The sequence below is a fragment of the Pteropus medius genome, unplaced genomic scaffold (genome assembly GCF_902729225.1).
Source record: "Pteropus medius unplaced genomic scaffold, Ma_sr-lr_union100, whole genome shotgun sequence".
Lineage (NCBI taxonomy): Eukaryota > Metazoa > Chordata > Mammalia > Chiroptera > Pteropodidae > Pteropus > Pteropus medius.
Window position 1 is genome coordinate 1,317,884 of NW_024340699.1, and position 21,169 is coordinate 1,339,052.

General features: G+C 38.7%; 1 protein-coding gene and 1 pseudogene across 8 annotated transcripts in view; one reads left to right on the forward strand and one right to left on the reverse strand.

Annotated features, from left to right (window-relative positions):
• Window positions 1-21,169, reverse strand: part of EBF1 (EBF transcription factor 1) — a 376,947-nt gene that overhangs the window by 63,126 nt on the left and 292,652 nt on the right. For all 8 annotated transcript variants that reach the window (XM_039876803.1, XM_039876822.1, XM_039876871.1 and 5 more), the window contains exon 10: window positions 14,996-15,122. In XM_039876803.1, coding sequence (XP_039732737.1) covers window positions 14,996-15,122 — 127 coding nt within the window. The remainder of the gene's footprint in view (window positions 1-14,995; window positions 15,123-21,169) is intronic.
• LOC120616880 (uncharacterized) lies at window positions 1,456-1,574 on the forward strand (annotated as a pseudogene).

Genomic DNA, 21,169 nt, shown 5'->3' on the forward strand with positions numbered 1-21,169 from the left:
GTAACATGTACTTAATATTGCAATAAACCACGCTAAATGGTATAGAATAAAACGCGAAGCACTTCATTCTGATTGGCTGAAAGGTATCGGGATGTAGGGACTCAATTCCTTGAAACACTGCAATGCACAATTTACACTCAAATCTCCATTTACATACATAGTATTTAATTTGGGCAGTTATAAAGTCCTGAAGCCACTTTTCCATTACAGCCTGGACCCTTAGAAGTATTCACATCAGGAATGCATCATATATACGTATATGAAAGAGTATTCTGAGGAGAAAACAGTAGGAACAACTTTAATTGAATATTTATTATTAGCAGATTAAACTAGGTCTATTTTTAAATGAGCCACCTTTAATTAGCTGCAGTTAAGAAAGTGAAATTAATATATTTTACTTTTTACTCTACTCGTGACATTTAGCATCAGTAGACAACTGGCCTTTTTTTAATTTTTTTATTATTTTTTATTTTTTTAGCTTTTCACTAACCATTGAGTGCCCTTTTAGGAAAGTCTGAAAAACAAACAAACAAACAAACAAACAAACAAAAAAACCTCTTTTAATTGAATTCTAACACAAGCTCCAACTAATGTTTAAAACAGAACCCTCTTATGAGATCTAGGTTTTCTTTTCTTTAATGAATTGACATATGCCAGTGATACAGTGATACCCTCCACCCTGGTCACTGTCAAACAGGCCCGACAACAATGCATGCATCATTCACTGTCAGTCAGTCAGGCAGCAAACGCCTCACTGTGCCATGCGCACAGCAGAGATCTTTGCCCAGGCACTCTGTAATCTGTCCTCGATTACCACCATCTTGCAATTTTTTCTCTCTCGTTGACCCTGATGATGACTTTGCTTCCAAATCCACTAGGAGGAAGGCCACTAAATGCAGCAAAGCCTATCACATCTTTATCTCCTCAAGGACCTCTAGGGAACTGAGATTTAAAGGCAGAATGGAGGGTCCACAAGTGTCCTGTGGCTGAGGGGGAGCATCGCCATAAGTCTCCAAAGGTACTAGACATGGAAGTGTGGCAGAGGACGGTATATTAAGGGAGATCTCACCAAGTCCCTCTCCAATCTGGACCTTGGAGAAATAACGCTTCCGCCCAGGGGAGGTCTCCTGGCAGCTTGCTGGTGTCTGACAGACCTCCTGCTCTTACATTGGGCTTTGACAAAATGATGGGGTAAAGAAAATGCCCTTAACTCACATCAACTGTGAAAATGGCACATGACTTTTCTGTTGGACTTTGATTTACTCAGAAGCAAAGAAAAGCTCCTTCTCTTGTTGACAAAAAGACAAGTATGTAAACGGGTCAGAACAATAACATCTGTGACACTTTTTTTTTTTAACAAGTCACGTACTGGATGCCCAAGGAATTAAACCTTCTCTATCTCCTCTTTTCCTTGAGAGTCTACTCAAAGATTGATGACCTTAAAGAATTCAAAAAGTCTATGGCCATGCCACCCTGAACAAGCCCGATCCTGTCTGATCTCAGAAGCTAAGCAGGGTCGGGCCTGGTTACTACTTGGATGGGAGACCACCTAGAAAGACCAGGTGCTGATGGCATAATAAATAGATAGATAGATAGATAGATAGATAGATAGATAGATAGATAGATAGATAGATAGATAGAAGGGATTGTAAGCTGACGAGGTCTTTGCAATCTGTGAGGTCAACAAAGGGTTGCCTCGCCTTAAAAAAAAAAGAATTCAAGGAGGGCCTGCCAAATGACCATGGTGATTTTGGTTGAATGATTTTTATATACATGCAAAAAATGTGATGTCTTTATATTGTTGTGTATTTGGGGGTCCACTGACACATAAATAATAAATCTATTTATATATGATTTGTTCTGGTTCTGTAGGCAAATCAATCGTGTGTTGGTTTGAGAAAGACTCTTCCTTATCTGAGCCTCAACTGCCTCCTCTACAAAATGGGAAGATTAATCCAGGCTATCTTTGAGGGCCTTGTCATCTCTAAAATTCAGACTTTTTCAGGAGTCTGTTCTCTTGAATCCTTTTTAAATAAGACCTACCAATAATTGAGCACTTACTATATGCCAGGCACTGAGCTAAGCTTTTCACATGCATTATCTAATGGAATCCTCCTCACTGCAATCCTATGAGATATTATCATCCCCATCATATAGATGAAGAAACGGGAGCCTCAGATTGGTTAAGAAACTTGCTAGAAACTGATTCTGCTAGGATTCAAACTGGAGGCTGTCTTGACTCCAAAGACCTATATTCATACAGTTTCTTTATAACTAAATGAGTCTACAAGGAATATACACAGTGTAGACATAAGCCTTCAGCTGACAGGCCATAGAAAAAGAATCAGGTACAGAGATCTGCCACTGGCTGAGTGACTTTAGACAATATCTTAAACTCTTGCAAGTCTAGTGTTCATCATCTGTAAAGACGTCAATGACTTGGGCAACCAGGTTACCTTTAAGGCTCACAGTCCAAAAACGTACAGCTGCATTTTTCAGTCGTTCCTTCATACTTGATTTGATTAATATTGATTGTGTTCCCACTCTGTGCTAGGCACTGTAGTGGGTGCTGAGAATATGGTGGTAAAATATGAGATACGGTAAAGCATAATCAATTATTTGGAGTAATATAGATCTGATATCAGATCCATCACTAAGTGACCCAGGTGACTTCAAATAAACCACTTCACTTCTCTCTAAACCTCATTTGTCACACTTGGAAATGAGGCCAAAAGTACTTGTCCTTCCTATCTCACATATTAACAACAACAGCAAAAAAGAAACATTGAATAGGAAAGACTTAGTCAACTGCAAAGGCTACATTTAAGTAAATTTACTTAATTGCAGAGACATAAGACAAAGGTAAGACACGCAATGGCTCAATAGCCAAGCCTATACTATGGCCCCTGACATATAACATTCTGATGAGTCACAATAATTTTTAGCTTTCATGCTAATAATTTTATTAAGCAAAATTTCCAAGCTTTTAAATGATCCTCCTACACCTTCTGAGCTAACCAGCGCAAATGTTTCATTATTCTAGACTTGAAGAAACTGGAGAAGTACAAGGCCTACACGCTTGCACACAACAAATTCTCCAGAGACACTTTCTTTCACTCAAACCTCCCAATAACCTCAAATAGTAAGCCTGGCCTCATTGAATATTTTAAAAATCAGTTAATACTAAAAGGAAATGGTACACATGTGTAGAATGACTGGGAAGATATTTAAATGTGAATACATTTTTGACATTAAACAAAGACTTAAATTAACTTCTTATTAAGTGGGAGGTCGGGCCTTCCACCCATGATATAAAGATGTGAATCACAGTTGATGCCAACAGGAAAAAGATGAACTATCACATCTTAGGCTGAAGAGCACTGGGTATAGGAGAAATATGCTCTTCTGTTGTTTCTGCCCACGAATAGGGAATCCCAGCTTCTTTCTACTTCCTCCCCAATGAAAGAGAGGTGTGGCAGAAATTCTCCAATCTGACACTAATGAGATGGTTTCCACCTGCACTTTCAGTGCCTCAAATAATATGAAGCCCACTTAAGAGGACATGTGTACTTTCATTCAAGCCAAAAATATTATGTGATACAGTATTCAGTTCGTACCAAGGATCACATATGGCATAAGACCCACAACAGGAAAGAAATATCAAAGTGCTAAAATATACGGAAAGAACATCTCTCTCAAAAAGAAAGTTCCCTTGTTATACATTTGAATAATTTTAAAGTCTCTCTTATGATGATCTGCTTTCCCAGTTACCTTATTTTAAACTAAGTACTGTTGGGAGCATAAAACCACCATGATTGATGGTGGTTTGAGGATGCTTACAGAGGTCAACTGAAAAAGCTAATCAAAACAAAAAGGAAGAACAGAAAATTAACATAAATGTAATTTTTCCTAGGAGATTGGCTTCTCACTATTACAAACATTCCTCAAAATAAGCTGTTTAAAGATCAGTTTTTAAAACATTGCTGAAAGTGGTTATGTTTGGAGATTTAAATATAGCAAATGGTTACTTATGGTTTAGGATAAAGTTTCCAGTGAAAACATTGAGCATAGATTCAAAAAGAGCTGTATCTCAAACAACTTAGAAGAGAATATGATGGGATTAAAAATGCTGGTAGTAAAGATGGTTGTAAAAAGTTTGAATAAAAGTGTGAACCCTAAAAGTGGAAAAAGTTAAACAGCTGACTCTTGAATGATGTGGGAGATAGGGTTTCCAATCCCCACTACAGTCTAAAATCTGAGTATAACTTAAGTGGGCTATAACATATGTGGATTCTCAGCCGTGGGTTGAAAATGCAATGAACAACACAGACCTGAAACTGTATGAGTCCGCATATAGTTGGGAGCCACATATAAGTGTTTGAACAAAGTTCAAACCTGTGTTGGTTAAGGGTCCACTGTATTTGTAAATATTGTAAATTGTGTATGTGATTTTAAATATGTGTAAATAAATATGGCAAATATTGTAAATAGACATTTGGTAATTCATTAGTATCTATAAATATGTATACAGTTAACTTGCCCCTAAAACATAAAAACTTTTCAGTAGGAAAATAGGGAGCACCTTAGAGTTAAGATCATGATCTGTTCTGGCATGTATGATGTTAAAGTTCTACAAAGAAAAAGATGTGGCTATTCAATGATGGGGGAATGATTAGGTAAATTATGATGCAGCTATAAAATGGGCTGTTATATACCCACAAAAATGCATTTAAGAAGAATTTGAACTAACGGATGAAATATTTATTTTACAATTTAAATTACAAAGCAGGATGCAAAATTATATAAACATATTGTGATTCACTCTGATTAAAAGACAGGAGAGTACACAAAAAAATATTAAAAGGAGTACTAAAAATATTAACAGTGATTGTCTTGAAGAATGTGATAATAGAGCCGTTCAAACTTTCCTGTGTTTTTTAAATTTTCTATATGAGTATGCATTATGCTCATAAGGATATGATTTGGTTAAAATATGTAAGTCTCCAGGTGCAGTCAGACCTGACATGTCCTAAAAATACCCACACTGTCCCACTCAATTCCAAAAGCGAATAAGCTGAAGTAGTACTAGCGGCTCACTGCAGTGCTGGCCCTGGTAACCCTAAACCAGCGTCCCAGCCCGGCCCCTCCACTTACTAACTCCATACGCAGGAGGGGCCATTTCGCCTTCCCAAATGTTCTTATCTTTAAAATGGGCTAATAAAGAAGTGGAGTACTCAGGGGAAACAGGTCTTACACCTCCATAATGCAAAAAGGAAGAAGGCTGAGAGAGGAGAGAGTGTGAAAACAAAGGCATGGAACCGGAGGGAACAGCGGCGGGGCGTCAAGGCAGGCCGGTGAAAGCCAGGAATGGAAAAGCAGAGAGCGGACGAGCAGAGGAGCTCCGGCCTCTGAGGAAGGCCTTGTCCTGCAGAGGGAGGGTGCTGGGGTAGGGCGGAGCTGACCCCTCTATCGTTATGACAGTGGGCTTGATTAAGTCTCAGCTATGTCGAACATTTTATATGAGTTCCCTTTTTTGTTACAGAAAGTACGGCACCTTTTCACACAGCAGGGTGGAAATGTAAGGAACTTATTGACCCCCAGAGGTGCTTCAGGATGAAAACAAATCTCTCCGAGGCTGTAGCTGAATGTATGCCGGGGGTTGGTCCCCACTTCTGAGACATCAGGCCCTCTGAGCCACATACGCTTGCTTGCTCGCCGGCTTGGGGATGGCCGATGAATCCCAACCAATGTGGCCACCAAAGAATGTGATATAGAACTGATGACCCTGTGCTGTGGATTTTTCAGGAATAAAAAAAGACAAGAACCTGAATTCAAAGTATCTATGTTTTAACAAGAAGAAAATAAGGATATATCTCATTATAAGAGCCTGCTGAGGTATAAAATGATTATCAAAAATGAAAATTGTTTTAAATTCCTAACACCCTGATGTTTATGATATATTGTTAGGTGAAAAAAACAAATTAGAATTTTGTAAGGTAACCCCCTATTTTGGTAATGAGGCAGATATACGCAGAAGAAAAAGACAAATACATATGCCATTAAAAATAATATTGAAAATAATATTTAATGAGTATTTTTGTGTAAGGAACTGGTAGAAATACGGTCAGCTTTACTATTATTTTAATTTTATGGATGTCTTCTAACTTATCTGAAATCGGTATGTACTACTTTGCAATAAAGAAAGAAAAACACGTTTTAATGCTCTAGTGGGCGCCATATCACTTAGTTAACAACAGAAAGACTAGCACGCACACCGCTGCGAACATGCACAAATAAAACAGAAAACAATCCCCCATCGAACATTTGGAATAAATCTTAGGAAAGGAGAAAAAAAAAAGAAATTTAGTTCAGGCTCCCTCCCACCCCACCCCTACCATTGCTAGGATATTAGAGAAAGTTTCAACATATACAGTTTAAAAACTGAAGGGTTAATTTATCATGATGCTGGGTAGGAAACAAAAACAACAGCCTTGAAAACCTCCAAATAGTTTATTGGCTTAGAAAACCAAATCATGTTATATCATACTAAACAGATTAGAGGTTCAAGACTTTATAGTATTGCATTACGTTGGCAAGAATACATATAAAGCTCAGTTTCTACCTTTATTGTTAATAGCTTTCTAATCCCTGACCAGAAATTTATAGTTTAGAAATGGCAACACATCTTAAAGATTAAAGCCATGTGACAAATAGTTCATGTCCCTTAATAACCAAATCACATGCCTTAGACTGGAGAAGCTTATCTGCCTTTCCTTCTATACGGTTTCATTGGTAGGAAATACTTTATATCCCTATTACATGAATGATGAATGGGACCGTTGGTTATGGTCTGTTATTTGCTGGCTGTAGTCAATATGTTTTCTTTGGACAGGGATTTCTGTGATTTATCTCTCTCCCGGCCTTATCACTTATTAACTCTGGGTAGACAGGAAAAAGCCAAGGTTGTATATAAGGCCTAGTGGCCATTTAGACCTCTAATGTCAGTGAAAATATCCCTTTTAATGATCCTGTTACACTAGCTACTCAAGTTCTGATTACGCTCCACTCCAAATAGGAAATAAAGGTCATATTTCTTGGAAAGTATGTACATAAAATATGCAAAATAATATGCTTCCTTCAGACCAGCTTTATTCTTGGTAGAAACGGCTTTCATTTCATGGATGTCACAGCAGTACGATGGGCACTTTTAGGGATTCTTGCTGCTGTTGTCCCTGTTATGGCACCAACAGTGTTTAACTTTACAAATGCCAGTGGGCTCAGGATTACTGATTACATCAACATACATCAGATCAAGAGCAATCATATTTTGTGAAAAAATTCCCTTCGGTGGAGAAGAAGCCCGGGACCTACTCTTTGGATCACAAAAGCAAAAAGAATAAACATTCCCTCTGCCTTGAATTCTTCTCTTTGTGTGTAAATGGCTCATTTGGAGTAATACTCAAGACATGTGGACAGGAGTAGCCTGTTAATTTTTCTTTCTTCTTGGGTCTTTTCCAATTAGGACACCGCTAAGGCCGAATTGCTAGTCAAGTGTTCATTACACAGCCCTCTTTCAACTGAATCCTAAGTGAAAACAATCTGATATAAAAGAAATGCATTCTTGCCTCTTCCCTAGTTCTGCCAGAATTTGCTTAGGCCCACCTTTACAATTAACATATGCGTAGAATATTACCCTTTGCAAAACATTTTCAGGCCCTTCCTTTCATTGACACAAGACCCTTGGGATGCCCAGAGGTAGAAAGGCCCCACCATCCATTAAGCTGAGGAAGACAAAAACCTGGTAGCCTAAGCTGCTGTCTCCCTTACCCCTACATTCAACCCATCGCCAGGTCCTGCCCATTTTTCCTCTTATACACCTCTTGAACCTTCTCACTCTGTTCCATCGCCACCATTACCACCCCCATGTCAAGGTCACTGACTCCCCTTCCCACATGACTACAGTGGTGTTCTAACAGGTCAACCAACATCCATTCTGGTTTCCTATGCTCCATCCAGCCAGTTTTTTTTTTTTTTCCAAAATGAAAATTTGGTCATGCTCACCTGTCATTTCTGACACTTCAAGGGTTGTTCGCTGCTCTTAAGATGACAACTAAACCCTTCCCTATAGCTTACAAGGCTTTGCAGAGGCTTCTCTCTCACCATTCTACTACTGTCTCTTGATTTTTCAGCTGTCCTGGAATTTTCACAGCCTTCCAGGATGCCACATTTCCTCCCATTCAATGCCTTCTTACATGCTTCTCTCTGCTGAAACACTCATTCTCCTTCCCAAACCCACCCTACCCACACCCTTCTCCGAATGCCAGGTTAACTTTTAATCATCCTTCAAATCTCAGCTCACTCAATCTTTACCTGAGAGAAAAAATATCTCTAACTGACACATTGGGGTTCCTTTGTTATAAGCTTATCTGCAACTCTGTTCCTATTTTTCTGGGCACTTACCAGGTTTGAAATAGGAAACTCATGAACATCTATGCTTCTTCTTAGCTTATACGCTCAATGAGAACAAGGACTGTGTCTGATTTTACTCTATACTATATTAGAACATTGCCTAGAACTAGTTTATAACATTGCCTAGAATAGAACAGGCAATCTAGAAATATTTGTGAGGTGAGTGAATGAACTAACAAAAGAAAGTAGTAAAACATTTAGAACCCCGGGTTTTTTTTTTTTTTATTTCTACTATAAGGTCTAGACAGAAACAATTTTTTTAATCAGATAAAAGTTGGGTACATATATAAGACCAATGAAAATGTGCTCTGATGACCAATTCTTTGGATTTTCAGGAGAAACATTCCCATCGTCTGCTTCTCTCTTTTGGAGTTACTTTCAGAGAGCACTCATACTATGCCAGGCACTGTCAGGAGCACATTATGTACATTGACCTACTTACTCCTTAGATGCAGATGCTGTTAAAATATCTTCATTTTACTGATAAAAAAAATTATAGAGCCAATCCCATTCTTTCTTCAACAGCAATCCCAACTACTGTGTTCTCTACATGTAAAACTTCAAGTGAAAAGGGATAGATTCTTAATTAACAGCTCTTATTTACATTCCATGTCATCCAGAGCACAAAAATCAATGAGGACCATTGATCCTGGGCAATATGTCAATCAATTATTAGAGAACTCTACTGCTAGTAAGATGCTAAGTCGAGGTGCTTCAACACAGTGTGCAAAGTACAAGATCCGGGAAGAGTCACTCTCTCTTTATGGAGCTCGTGGACTTTTTGTGATGTGTCTCTCTAGGAACAGAACAAGAGGGCTAAGGGCCTAAGGAAGTAAATGAAGAATAAGCACATGTGAGTAAAGAGATACAATGACAGAGACTCTTCTCATTGATCGAGATGAGCCATAGCGAACGTCAAGTCACCTAGTCCAATTGGTTCATTTTACAATGAAGAAACTGGGAGTCTGAAGCATGTAAGCAACTCGTCCTCTGTCACATAGCCAGTTAGCAGCAGAGCTGGGGCTAGAACACAAACTTCCTTGTCCTCAGCCCAGTGCTCTGTCTACTACACTGTAGTGGCCAGAGAACCCTTCAGAAGAGAAATAGACTTTGAACTGGATCTTATAGGGGGAATTAACATGTCTGAAGTCATTAAATATAAAGCGAGCTTGAGGCACAATGAAGAAACTGGTTCGAGTGGAGCTGAGAAAGCGCTGAGCCCAGAGCACAGCGAGCTGTGAACGCCGAGCCTAGGGGTTTGGGCTCCATCTTATCTGCAGTGAGCAATTAGGAAGGTTTCTCAGCAGGGTAATGTTAGGAGAGTGGCTTTTCGGAAGCTTAATCTGGCAATGAATTGATGTAAGAAGAGGCTAAAGAACACGAGATTCATTAGGTGCAAATTTTCTACTTCTCCCCTAGAACTGATGACTGTTTATCCCCAGTTGTGGCAGCCTTCACTTGTGAAGGAGGTTTCCAAGAACTGAAAACAGAGCTTTCTGGCCTGAAACCTCTTTCACCTGGAGTTGAAGCTGATTCTAACCTAGCACCTTTGGAGAGGGCTAGGGACAGAGTGACCCACGTTACCATGGCCTCCAGAGGAGGAGCTAGAATTTGGGATGGAAACAAGAGAACAGTAGTGTGTTGTTCCTGAAAAATCAACACCAGAGAACTTTATAAATCAGGGCTGCCTTATTATAATATTATTTGAAGCCATTCCTGAGAAAATATTTGTTATGTCAAAATTCTTACATTCACATTTATAAATCTTTTTCTTGCTACCTTATTTATACTTTGTTCTTTTTATGTATGGTTGATTGGTGTTACTTGTTTCTATAATTTACTGATGATGCTAACAGTTTTGTTACTAAAATTCCTAAGGGGCACTTCTTAGACCTCCACGGAAATGTTGGAGAAGATAAACAATACAGTGTTTATCTTTTTAAATATTTACACCAGGGTGGAGACTCAGCAATATATGAATGAATGGATAATAATAATAATGGTCATCAGTTACTAATGCAAACTACCAATATCTGGCTAGGAGGTCAGGCTAGCTTGTGCTAGGTACTTTACATACATTTCTCTGATACTAAAAACAATGCCAGCAAGGTATTGTTTCCTTGTAAAGATGAGGCAACTGTGGTTCAGGGCCACCACACAACATCCCAAAAATAACCTCTCTAGTAAGAGGCGGAGCTGAGAGTTCCACGTACACCTATCAATCATCTCTTAAACCCAAGGACTCAATCACTATGCTATTCTGTCTCTTTTGAAGTGAGGAAGGAAAGAATGGAGGGAGGGAAATAAAGCGGGGAAAGGAGAGAGGAAGATGGGAGGGAGGGGGAAGAGGAAGAACACAAGAGGAATGGGGAGAACAAGGAAAACTTGAAAGGTGTCGGTGTCATCATGTTTCATGGTATATTTGGCTGAAACGGCCCCTTCTACGTGCAAAGCCGCTTTGAGCCTGAAGTACCAACAGAAGTATTTCCAGGAAGAATTGTTTTTAAAGTTAATTCTGAGACTAATACATAGAGATTTGGTTTAGTCCTTCCATAGAGACAGGAAGTTTGGAGAATAACATTTAGAATGGGAGAGCCTGAAAGTGGAAATGATCTGAGAAGTGACCTAACTCAACATCTGAGCAACCAGTTGGATGATCACCCATTAAGGATTCCATGAACTTTTGGGGGAGCAGGCAGTGTCCGGCTTTCCACGCACACCTAAACTGGTCAAACATTGTCCTGGTGGCCCCTTTGTCCAGTCATATTTTCTCTAACGGTAACAGCTTCTTCAATGGAAAAATAACTGGAATGAAGTAAAAACTGCATTTGGATTTGGCCACTTCTTATCAGGAAAACCAATTCTAAGAACTTTGAAGAAGCAGCTAAAGTCTCCTAAGAGTCTTACATCAGCTTCTAAGATTACTTAAAGCTTAGCAGGAAAGATTACAATTCTAAAAGATCCAAGTCACTTAAAGATGTAACAACTGCAGGCAAGTGAGCTGCAAGAATAACAAAGGTGTTAGGAAGACCCCCTCCCATGGGACTGGGGGCTTAATTTCTACTGGACCTACTGACCAGACTCACGGTTAGAGGGCTCGAAAGCAGTCCTATCATTGGAAAGGGCTTTCGTGTCCTTCTGTTAGAAAACATTACTTAAAATTTAAATTCAGCCTTACCCAGCATTTACATAAGAGTAACTGGCCACAACAAATAAGATCTGGAAAGTGCTATTGAGCTTTTTTTTGTTCTGATTGAGTTGGGATTCACTCTGCTCGCTCTCTCTCATTGGGCCAACACAAGAGACTCGCACATCTGGCAGCTCAGAATTCCTCGGTGTCCCTGCTCTGAAGAACTGAGGATGGAGAGTCCTTGCAAGTGGAGCCAGCTAGCAGGCAATCTGTGTTTGGTCAAATTCCTTCCTCCCTCCTCCAAAAAGTGTGCCTTTATTTGCATAGATTTGGCCATGCCGTTCCTGTCTCCGTTGTTTTGTTTTTTTTTTTAACACTTATGGATTTTCAGAGACTTCTACTTATATACACCCCAAACTCACACACTCTCAGAAAACAGCAGCGGTGCTTTAGTTTGGGTTGTTATTTTTCAGTCTTGGGGTATTTCTTTTTTTAAAAGGAAAAAATGCCAAGTGACATTCCATTAAAAAACAAGAAGCCTGGCTCTCCATCCAGAAAACCAACCCTCACATCTTGAAACACTGTGGACGTTAAAGAAAATGAAGTGTAAGCTTCTGTGGGTGGATCGAAGGGGAGGGCTGCACATTTGCAGTGACCTGAGCGGTTGTTTGGATATAAAGAACAGAGGAGTTTTACGACCCATCTCAATGCCGTCGCTAGTAAGTGGTGACAGCAGGGAGGTAAACTGAGTCACAGGAGCCAGCAGCACCAGCCATGAACAAATGACCCTTGGTAGGAGCATGTAATGCTAATGACCAAGAGGCTCACGTGCAGTTCACCAATTAACAGAGATTCCCCTTTGTTAGAAATGATGTAACATCACAGTGACTGCTAACTACATCAGTGGGGAAATTTGGGTGCCAATTTCTTCAAAACTTTCTTTCTCAACACGGGGAAAGGTTAGACTTTCTCCTAGAATGCTTAAAACACTAAGTCTTCTTGTCTATTGCCGCAGTCTGTGGCAAGATCAGCAGAAGCTTTTTTCATTCTTTAAATTTCATGCACTTACACGTGCATGCACGCTGAGCATCTCGCTCTCTTATCCTTAACTACTTTGCTGGACTTGCAGATCTGCCGCTTCTACCTTTGATCTTAATTATCCTATGATACAGGTACTCTAAGATGTGATTTCTTAAATTAATGGCAATTTTTTTCATGGTTGAGAAAAAAATTCCAAATAATGACGAGTCCCTAGCTATTTTCTTTTGAGAAGTTAAGTAATTTAATGGGGACAACTTTTTTTTTTTTTTTTTTGCTTTTATGGCCAGGTGGCTCAAGGGGATATTTTGTTGAACACTGATTAAAAATAATTTCTTCTAAATGAGACCTGACCACAAAATGGAACCATTAATGGGCAGAGACGTTGTCGCCAAAGCGGAATCATGCCTGATTACCTCTCACACCTCACACCACACATCATTTTCTTCTTCTTTTTCTTCTCCTTTTCTTGTTCTTAATAGCAGAGTAAATAAGCAGCCAGCGAGGCCTAAATGTTTTCGGCCAAAAACAGAGTCCAAACTCCTCAGAGAAAACATTTGGCCTCTGTGGTTTTGTAATATGTTCCAGAACACCGAGTTCAATGAGGAACATTGTGAAAAACTCCCATCCATCGGAATGATGGTGGGGAATGTGACAGTATCAGAAGTTTCAATTGGTCCTTTTCCTGCAGGCCCATAATGAGGTAAAAAAAAAAATAGTGCTATGTGGAAGTTCTCATGGGAAAAATGAATGGCAAGAAATCCTAGCTTTAAAAGAAACAGCTAATCTGCTAGTTTGATTGTTCTTCAAAACTTACGCTGAACCAATGAGCCTAATTAAAAACACTTGGCCTACTTCTATAAAGCATCATAGCTTTTTCTATGCTTCGTTTGTATACACCACAAAACTCCAGATAGACTATTATTTTTTCAAGTGCTCAGTAACAAAGTGCTGACTTTGTTGGGATGGCTGAGCTAATTTCTTGAACTCAGTGTGAAACCTTAGCTAAACAAAATTGTGGTAATTTTCCTTAATTTGTAAAAGTGATTGGAGTGCAAACAAAATTTTCCTCTTGGGTCAATCCTATAATTTTCAATTAACTAAAACTAATCGTCAGGCAGGCACCAAACCTGCATTTTGTTTAAAGGGCTGGGAGGCATTTCCAAGGGTCAGGATGCATTAATTGCTTTTATAATTTTTGTGTGTGTGTGTGTGTGTGTGTGTATGCGCATGTGTGTGTGTGTGTGTGTGTGTGTGTGTGCGTGAGAGAGAGGAGAGAGAGAGAGACAGAGACAGAGACAGAGACAGAGACAGAGAGAGAGATTAAGAAGTATGGTTGGTTTTGTTCCTAGTATTAAAACACAAAAGGAAAGATGTTTTGAGGCAAAATGTCACAGTGAAATAAAATCTGTCCATTTAATTGTATGGTTATAATTAGGACATGTTAACAGAGTTATCTCTTCAGTGCACTGGTCCTTTATTGAATGAAGACAGAAACAGGGGACGAGTTCCTGGCGACAGCTACATAGAGATTACTGGTACTAAGCAGAAGCCCTTAGAAAGTCACTAGTCCCAGTGAGGTCCTTGGACCAGCAGCATCAGCCTCACCTAGGAGCATGTCAGAAATGCATAGCCACATGTACCACCCAGAGCTACTGGATTAGAATCTGAATTGTAGACAGGCCCCTGGATCTGTGGTTTGCACATTATGACCTGGGGATCTCTTGAAGTACACAATGGGTGCTCAGACTATGCACTCAATGTATATCTACAGAGAACCTGCCTGGTTCTCTCCATCGATGACGGAGAATTCACATTTATCCTGTAACCCTAGCTTCGTACCATACAGCAGGTCCAGGTTCCAATTTCAGCTTATAGGGGAAGAAAGTACCAACCCAGAATTAAATATGAAAACTGCCCATTGTCTCTAATACAAACACTATGACCAGGCTGGAAGAAAATTGAACTGTCCATTAAAACACATCCCTGCTCCATAAAGCAACACAGATGGCTTAACATCCAGAGACTCATGATTTGTCTAGCACTTCTGTCCCTTTCCCTTATTTCTCAGGCTGCTTCCTCAGACATCCAAATAATTATTTCAACAAATCCTGTCATTCAACATGGACACTCATATGAATTCTTGAATGATGATGATGATGATGATGATGATGATGATGATGATAAAACAGTAACAGCAACTCCTTGGTCATACACATGGTAAAATGGAGAAAGAAAGCAAGCAGGTGTTAACAGAAACTAGATTTAAAAATAAAATACACATTTATATACGCAAGATCAAGTGAAAGACCCACGAGGCCAAGGGAGCTCTCTGTCACCATCTGCAGTGGTTCTTACCTGTGTAAATGAACCTTCCTGGAGTCCCTTTGCAGAACTGTTTGGATTTGTAGGACAATGTGACTTCTACGACACCAGGGATGTGCCGAGGAGGCGTCTGCACACGGATGGCATGAGGAGTAATCAACTAGGAGAGACATTTGGGGAGAAAAATTGTCATTGCAATATGTAAAGGACTCATTTTGCAGCTCTCCTATCAGCTCTCAATAAACAAAGCTTTAAAACACATAATTAACCTGTCAATGTTTAAATACAATCTTGGTGGGACCTGTATAAAAGACACTGACAACAATATTTACAAGTGCTCTGTAACAACTTTATCAGCGTTTTCCTACACGGCAGGCACTCTGCTTCCTGGTTTGAAGAGTGAACGTGGCCTAATGAAATGATTTATCTACTACAGGATATCCTTTGGAAAATCTCTGTTTGAAGCAGACGCCCCACTCCGAGCTAAGCTCTGCCATGCCTCTCCAGAAGTTGGTGGGCCTGGTGTTTAAACTGAGCCCTTAAACATGTGGAAAACACAGAGGCAGGAGATCACTGGGCCAGGGCACTCTGATTAGCTGCAGAGCACACATATGAAATGGCCCTGCCGACCATTTGGTGCATTAACTACCAGAGGCACAATCAAAAAGCTTTAAAGGGGAAACCAAAGAACCTGGCTCCCTGGAATAGCTTATGGATCTGGCAGAACTAAGGGCTGTCCATAAAAGGGAAATGGAAGGTCGGGGAGGGAGCTGTGGAGCGGTCACTGGTCCATTATACGATGCCACGTGCTCAGTGAGAAAGTTCATTTCTGAGCCCTGCTGGCAATCAGATTACACTGTGAAGCAGAATTTATTTTTTATTACTCTTATCTTTGTTTATATAACTAAAATGTTATTAGTGGCCATAAAACTGGCATTATCTGGTTCTTTGAAAAATCCAGCCCTGGTATTTGACTGGTTGACCTTGGATGGTGCTGGATTCTATATGTCCTCTATGTTGACTGCAATTGCCCACTACTCGATTCCTTTCAGATCCATTTAGCTCACTATTTGTGGTACTGAGCCAGACTATCCTGGATTAGCACTTGAATTTGCACTAACTTATGTTTGTGCTGTTTTTATGGGTATAATTTAGAAAGGGCTTTTGTTTTCATGTACAAGCCAAGCCCGATTCATATGTTTTGCTCAGAGACTCACAGGTGACACAATGAGAGAACTACAGGTGACATCATGAGAATCAAGGTAACGCCCATGAATGCCAGCCCCTGGGTCCTGCCTGAGTAAGCTGTCTAACACAGAGTCCCAAAGAATGTAAAAAAGTCAGTACAGCTCAAGTCTACAAGTAATTTCTGTCAAGTAATTTCTACAAGTAATTTCTGCTCTTTCTTGAAACATGAAGAAAAGGCTATCGGCCTAAAAATCATTTTAACTTAGTAATTAGAAATGCCTAACTTCTTCCATAGAATTGCTGGAGACACACAAAAGATAATTCTGAAGCCCCTGGAGACTGAGATCATCTCCAGGGCTGAGTGTTTTGGATAACTAAGGATTTACCCATAAAAGCACAAAAAAAATGTTTACTTAAAATTTTGTTCTTTTCATATTGAAATTCTTCCCAAATGCATTTTATGTTTTCTAAAATAAGCAAAGTATATGTAATTTAATTTAGCCTTGATAAATCAAGATCATCATTTGGAATACCCCTTATTATATCGTGCAGTTATGTAGAAAAGCCCTAAGTGACTACGGAGGTATCAGGGATTGTTTTACCCTGTACCAAATGGCCCCAGATGGCTATCGTTTTTAAATTGTTTTATTTAGTTTCTTTGTCTTTTTCTGCCTGGTGTCTTTTGCCCCTCCTAATTTGCTCTTCTAATCTGTAAGCACTGAAACCTCAAAATCAAGTTTACTATTGTGTAGAGAATAGGAAATAGGCTCTGAAGGGCAGTAAAAGATGATCTTCCAAGATCAAGTGCATATTTAGTCTCAACTATTCAGATAGTGCTGTTGCAATGCCAGAAATTAACACTTGTTGAGGTCCTAGGAGGTATCTACTACATTCCTGAGAATTTTACATATAAACACTAATTTGGAAGAACAATGGCTTGTGTTATTATTCCTTTTTTTTCCCAGATATGAAAACAGTATCTTAAAATGGGCAAATTGCTTATACAAGATCATCCTCTTGTTAGAGCGAAGAGTGACATCAATGTAGTTCAAAAAATAAGAGGGACAAATACTTCCTATCTAATCATAGAGAAGAAATTGTTCACATGGAAACTTTTTAAAGGTAGTAACAAACTCATATTTTTCAGATCCAAAGTCTATGTGTATGTGTGTTTTCCATCCCCATGCTACATCCATTTTTCATTACTGCCTAGTCTCTGGCTGTTTTCTATAGCAATATAGCACCATATTGCTATATTTCAAATAGGTGGTATGCTTGTATTTAATAATTACTTGGGATGTAGAGTAACAATAATTCACAATAATACTTAGGAGAACTTTCAGCCAGTTAGAAAATATTTCACCTGCTTTTCCTTTCCTCAGGGGAAATAAATTTTAAAAGATGGAAAGATACTAGCAAATAAATAAGTGCAGATGTCTTTTTAAGTATAAGGACTTATTACCTATGAGTTGCTACCCTGAGGAACATAACTCATGGCCTTGATGAATTGATTAGATATGATTGCAATGAAACTACAGATTTGAGAGTGGGGTGTTGGCATAAAGCATTAGGCTTAGAAAATTGAAACAAATTTTCATTTATAATTTCATTTTCAATTCTAGTCAATCGCTCTAACTAAAGCAGAGATTTCTTCTTGAAATAACTATTCTTCATGAATGAGGTAGAATATGAATCATCATTAGAGAATGAATTCATTGATGTTTTTTCTAGCTGTGGATGTTAGTCTGAGAACAGTCTGGCAGTGATACATGATATTGATGGCTGACAGAGGAAAAACTTTTTATCTAATGTCTATCAATTTGAAAGTATAGGCTTATTTACTAATCACTCAGAGATTAATAGAAGGTATCGCTCAAAGGAATGCTAGCAATCATTTAAAACTAATACTCTCATTTCAATACCTCAGGACACAAAAGTCCAGAAAAGTCTAGTGACTTCAAAAATTGATTCAACATCTTAGGAGAAAAACAGGATCTGGATTTGGAAGTCTAGAACCTAAGGTTCCCCCCTCTTCCATCCCAGGATAAAATCCCACATTGTTCCAACCTGTAGAACTAAGTCACTCTAAGCAACAGAGGGAAGAAGTGCTCTGAAATGGAAAGATATTAGCAAATAAATAAATAAAGATGTCTTTTTAAGTCTAAATTTTCCAAACTTCCATCATCAGAATACCACTTTCTCAGTTTTGCCATATCTAAATACCACCTAAACAAATATGTACTTAATATATTTTTTAAAAAAAAATGATTACCTTTTTGTTTAAAATAATGTTTTAAAAGGAAACTTTCTATCACTACCATAACTAGAAAACTGGTATCCCTTCTCAAAACAAGAAGGCATTACCGATGGTATCCTTAAAGTTAATATGACGTTGTTAAAGTCTAGCTAGAGATTAGTTAGTGCTAGGTGTTACCGAATTATTTGCTTCAACTGAGGCTTTCTCTCTTAACACAAATCATAAGAATTACAGGAGAAACAAAAGGAGAATGACTTTCTCCCTGTGTGATTCAGTTCTACTTACCGTCTGTGTCAAAGCCAAAATTGTCTCCTGTACTACCAGGGACACGTGCCCCATACTTTAGGAAATATTAAGTACTAAGTGATTAAAGAACAAATTCCCTCTGTTGATTTAAATTCCTTAAGTTACAAACCAAATCAGTTGAGCTAAAATTAAATATTCTTTTGTAGCATCTGACCCTACTTTCTCTCATCTTGGAAGTCTCTACTTTCTTCACTTCTGTGACACTAATTATAAGACCTGCAACTTGCAGTTGTCTAAGTTGTCTACCAAAGCACTTTCACATTCAATGTCTTTTAAATCCATCCTTGTGGAATATGTATTCCCGATTAGAAAAGCCGACAGTCAGACAAGTTAACCAAAATTATGTGAAACACTAGGAAGGAAACCAGTCTCTTAGTAAATAAGCATTGTCCAGACCTCTTGTCTTTTTCATTGGTTCCTGTTTTCTTCATTTGCTAACTTTTCCTTTCTGACAAATTATTAATTATAGAAATTTCACAAGTTTTGTTCTATATATTCTTCTGTTTTTACTTGCCTAACATTTCTTGAGTTCACTCATTGGCTCAACCACCTCAGCTAAATTCACTTCCAAATATACACCTGTAGCTTTGATCTCTTTAGTCAAGCATGACATTTTTATTAGCAACAGAGTAATAGAATCTCCCAAACATGTCTAATTGCTACCTCAATTTCAACAAGTTCCAAGCTAAATTTATCTTTACCTATTAATATTTTTCTTGCTATTGTGTTCCTTCTCTCAGTTAAGGGAATGCTAGCCTTCAAAGCACCCAAAATAGAAAACTTGGGATCATCTTTACTTCTCCCTTCAATTTTTCTTTTAGCCATGTTGACTTTTCCCCCACTGAACTCCACTGGCTCTTTGCTTCTCTACTTTCTCCCATTCAGGTTGTCACTATTTCTTACTCAGACTATTACAATATTGTAATTGCTCTCTGAATTTTCTCCCACTACTTCTGCTTTCTCCACCAGGATTATCTTCTTCAAATACAACCTCATCGTGTCATTCTCTGACTCAAACCCACAACTGTCTCAACTGTCCCCTTTGCATGCAGTAAAGTATATTTCAAACTCCTTGGCACAATATTCAAAGTGCTTCTAGACCTGACAGCCAATCTCCCTTTTTGGTCAAACTTCCCACTTTGCCTTTCTGTGTTCTGGAGAGTCGAGTATACCACTTCCCTACTGGACATCTTTGCTCTGCTCACATCATTCTCTGCCTAAACTCTCCCCTGCTCACATTCGACTTGTTCTTTCAGACCCTGACCATATGATCTCTCTTCCAAAAGTTTTACCTGATCTTAAGAGACAGAGTCACCTATACTTTTGTGAGAATCTATATAATTATGGCATTTATACTATAACGCTTAGCATCCTACTTTCTTTGTGCCATAAAGATTTTCCCACAATCTTTCTCCCATTAGACAGTCCCTGAGATCAGCAACAGGGTTTAATTCATATTTTTATATCCTCTGAAGCTTTTAAATTAATGCCTTACATTATAGGATATTTCCAAAATATTTCTGGAATAAATACTTATGTAAATTAAGTCAGAATTCTACTAGATGTTTGATTCTATTAGACACAGTAATTTCTATTCATAAGAGTTCACTGCTCTTAACCTGATAATGTTTAACTCTCATTCCCTAACAAAGTTGATCTTAAAATTAATTATGCACCAGAACAGCACTAAGGTCCCTGCCTGAGACCACTGCTCAGATTTCATCTACATGGTGAAAAAGAAGAGGCTGTCCAAAGGTCCGTGACTCCAGTGAGAACGGATAAGATGAAATAAAGGAAAAAAAAAAGGTTAAGAAAATAATACTAAAAACATAGTCCACAAAAATTCAACACTAAATGTTAACAGTGTTTATTTCTGGCTTGATGTGATTCGTCTTCTTGCTCACTCTCTTCCTCCTCATATGTACGTGTATCTGTGTGTGGGGCGGTGGGGGGAGGTGCATGAGTGTGCACAGGAAATAAGAATCATATAAATAATTCTGGAATAAATAAATTCATACATTTGCAGGTAATGCTTTTATTATGAAGAAAATATTACTAAAGATCAAAATAGAATACCATTAGCTTTGTGCAATTGCCTGTGATTATATAAGAATTAGATACGTATCTGCATGAAGGAAGGACTAAAAGGAAAATCATCAAAATGTAAAGAGAAGTTACCACTAGATGGTAAAGTTACAGGTAAGTTTGGTTTCCCTGCATCCCTCTCTGAGTTCTCTCACTTCTCAACAGTAAGAATGCACTAATATTATAATCAGAAGAAATAGTTTTTAAGTGCGGCATTACAAAGAAAGAAGCACACATGGTCTCTGCAAGGCCTTGGGGAGGCTTCCAGCACACCGAGGACACCCTGGCTGCAGTAATTATGCTCCATCTGAGCTGCTCATATGAGCATTTCCTCCAGACCCAGAGCACAAGAGCAGAAGAGGCCTGTGCTG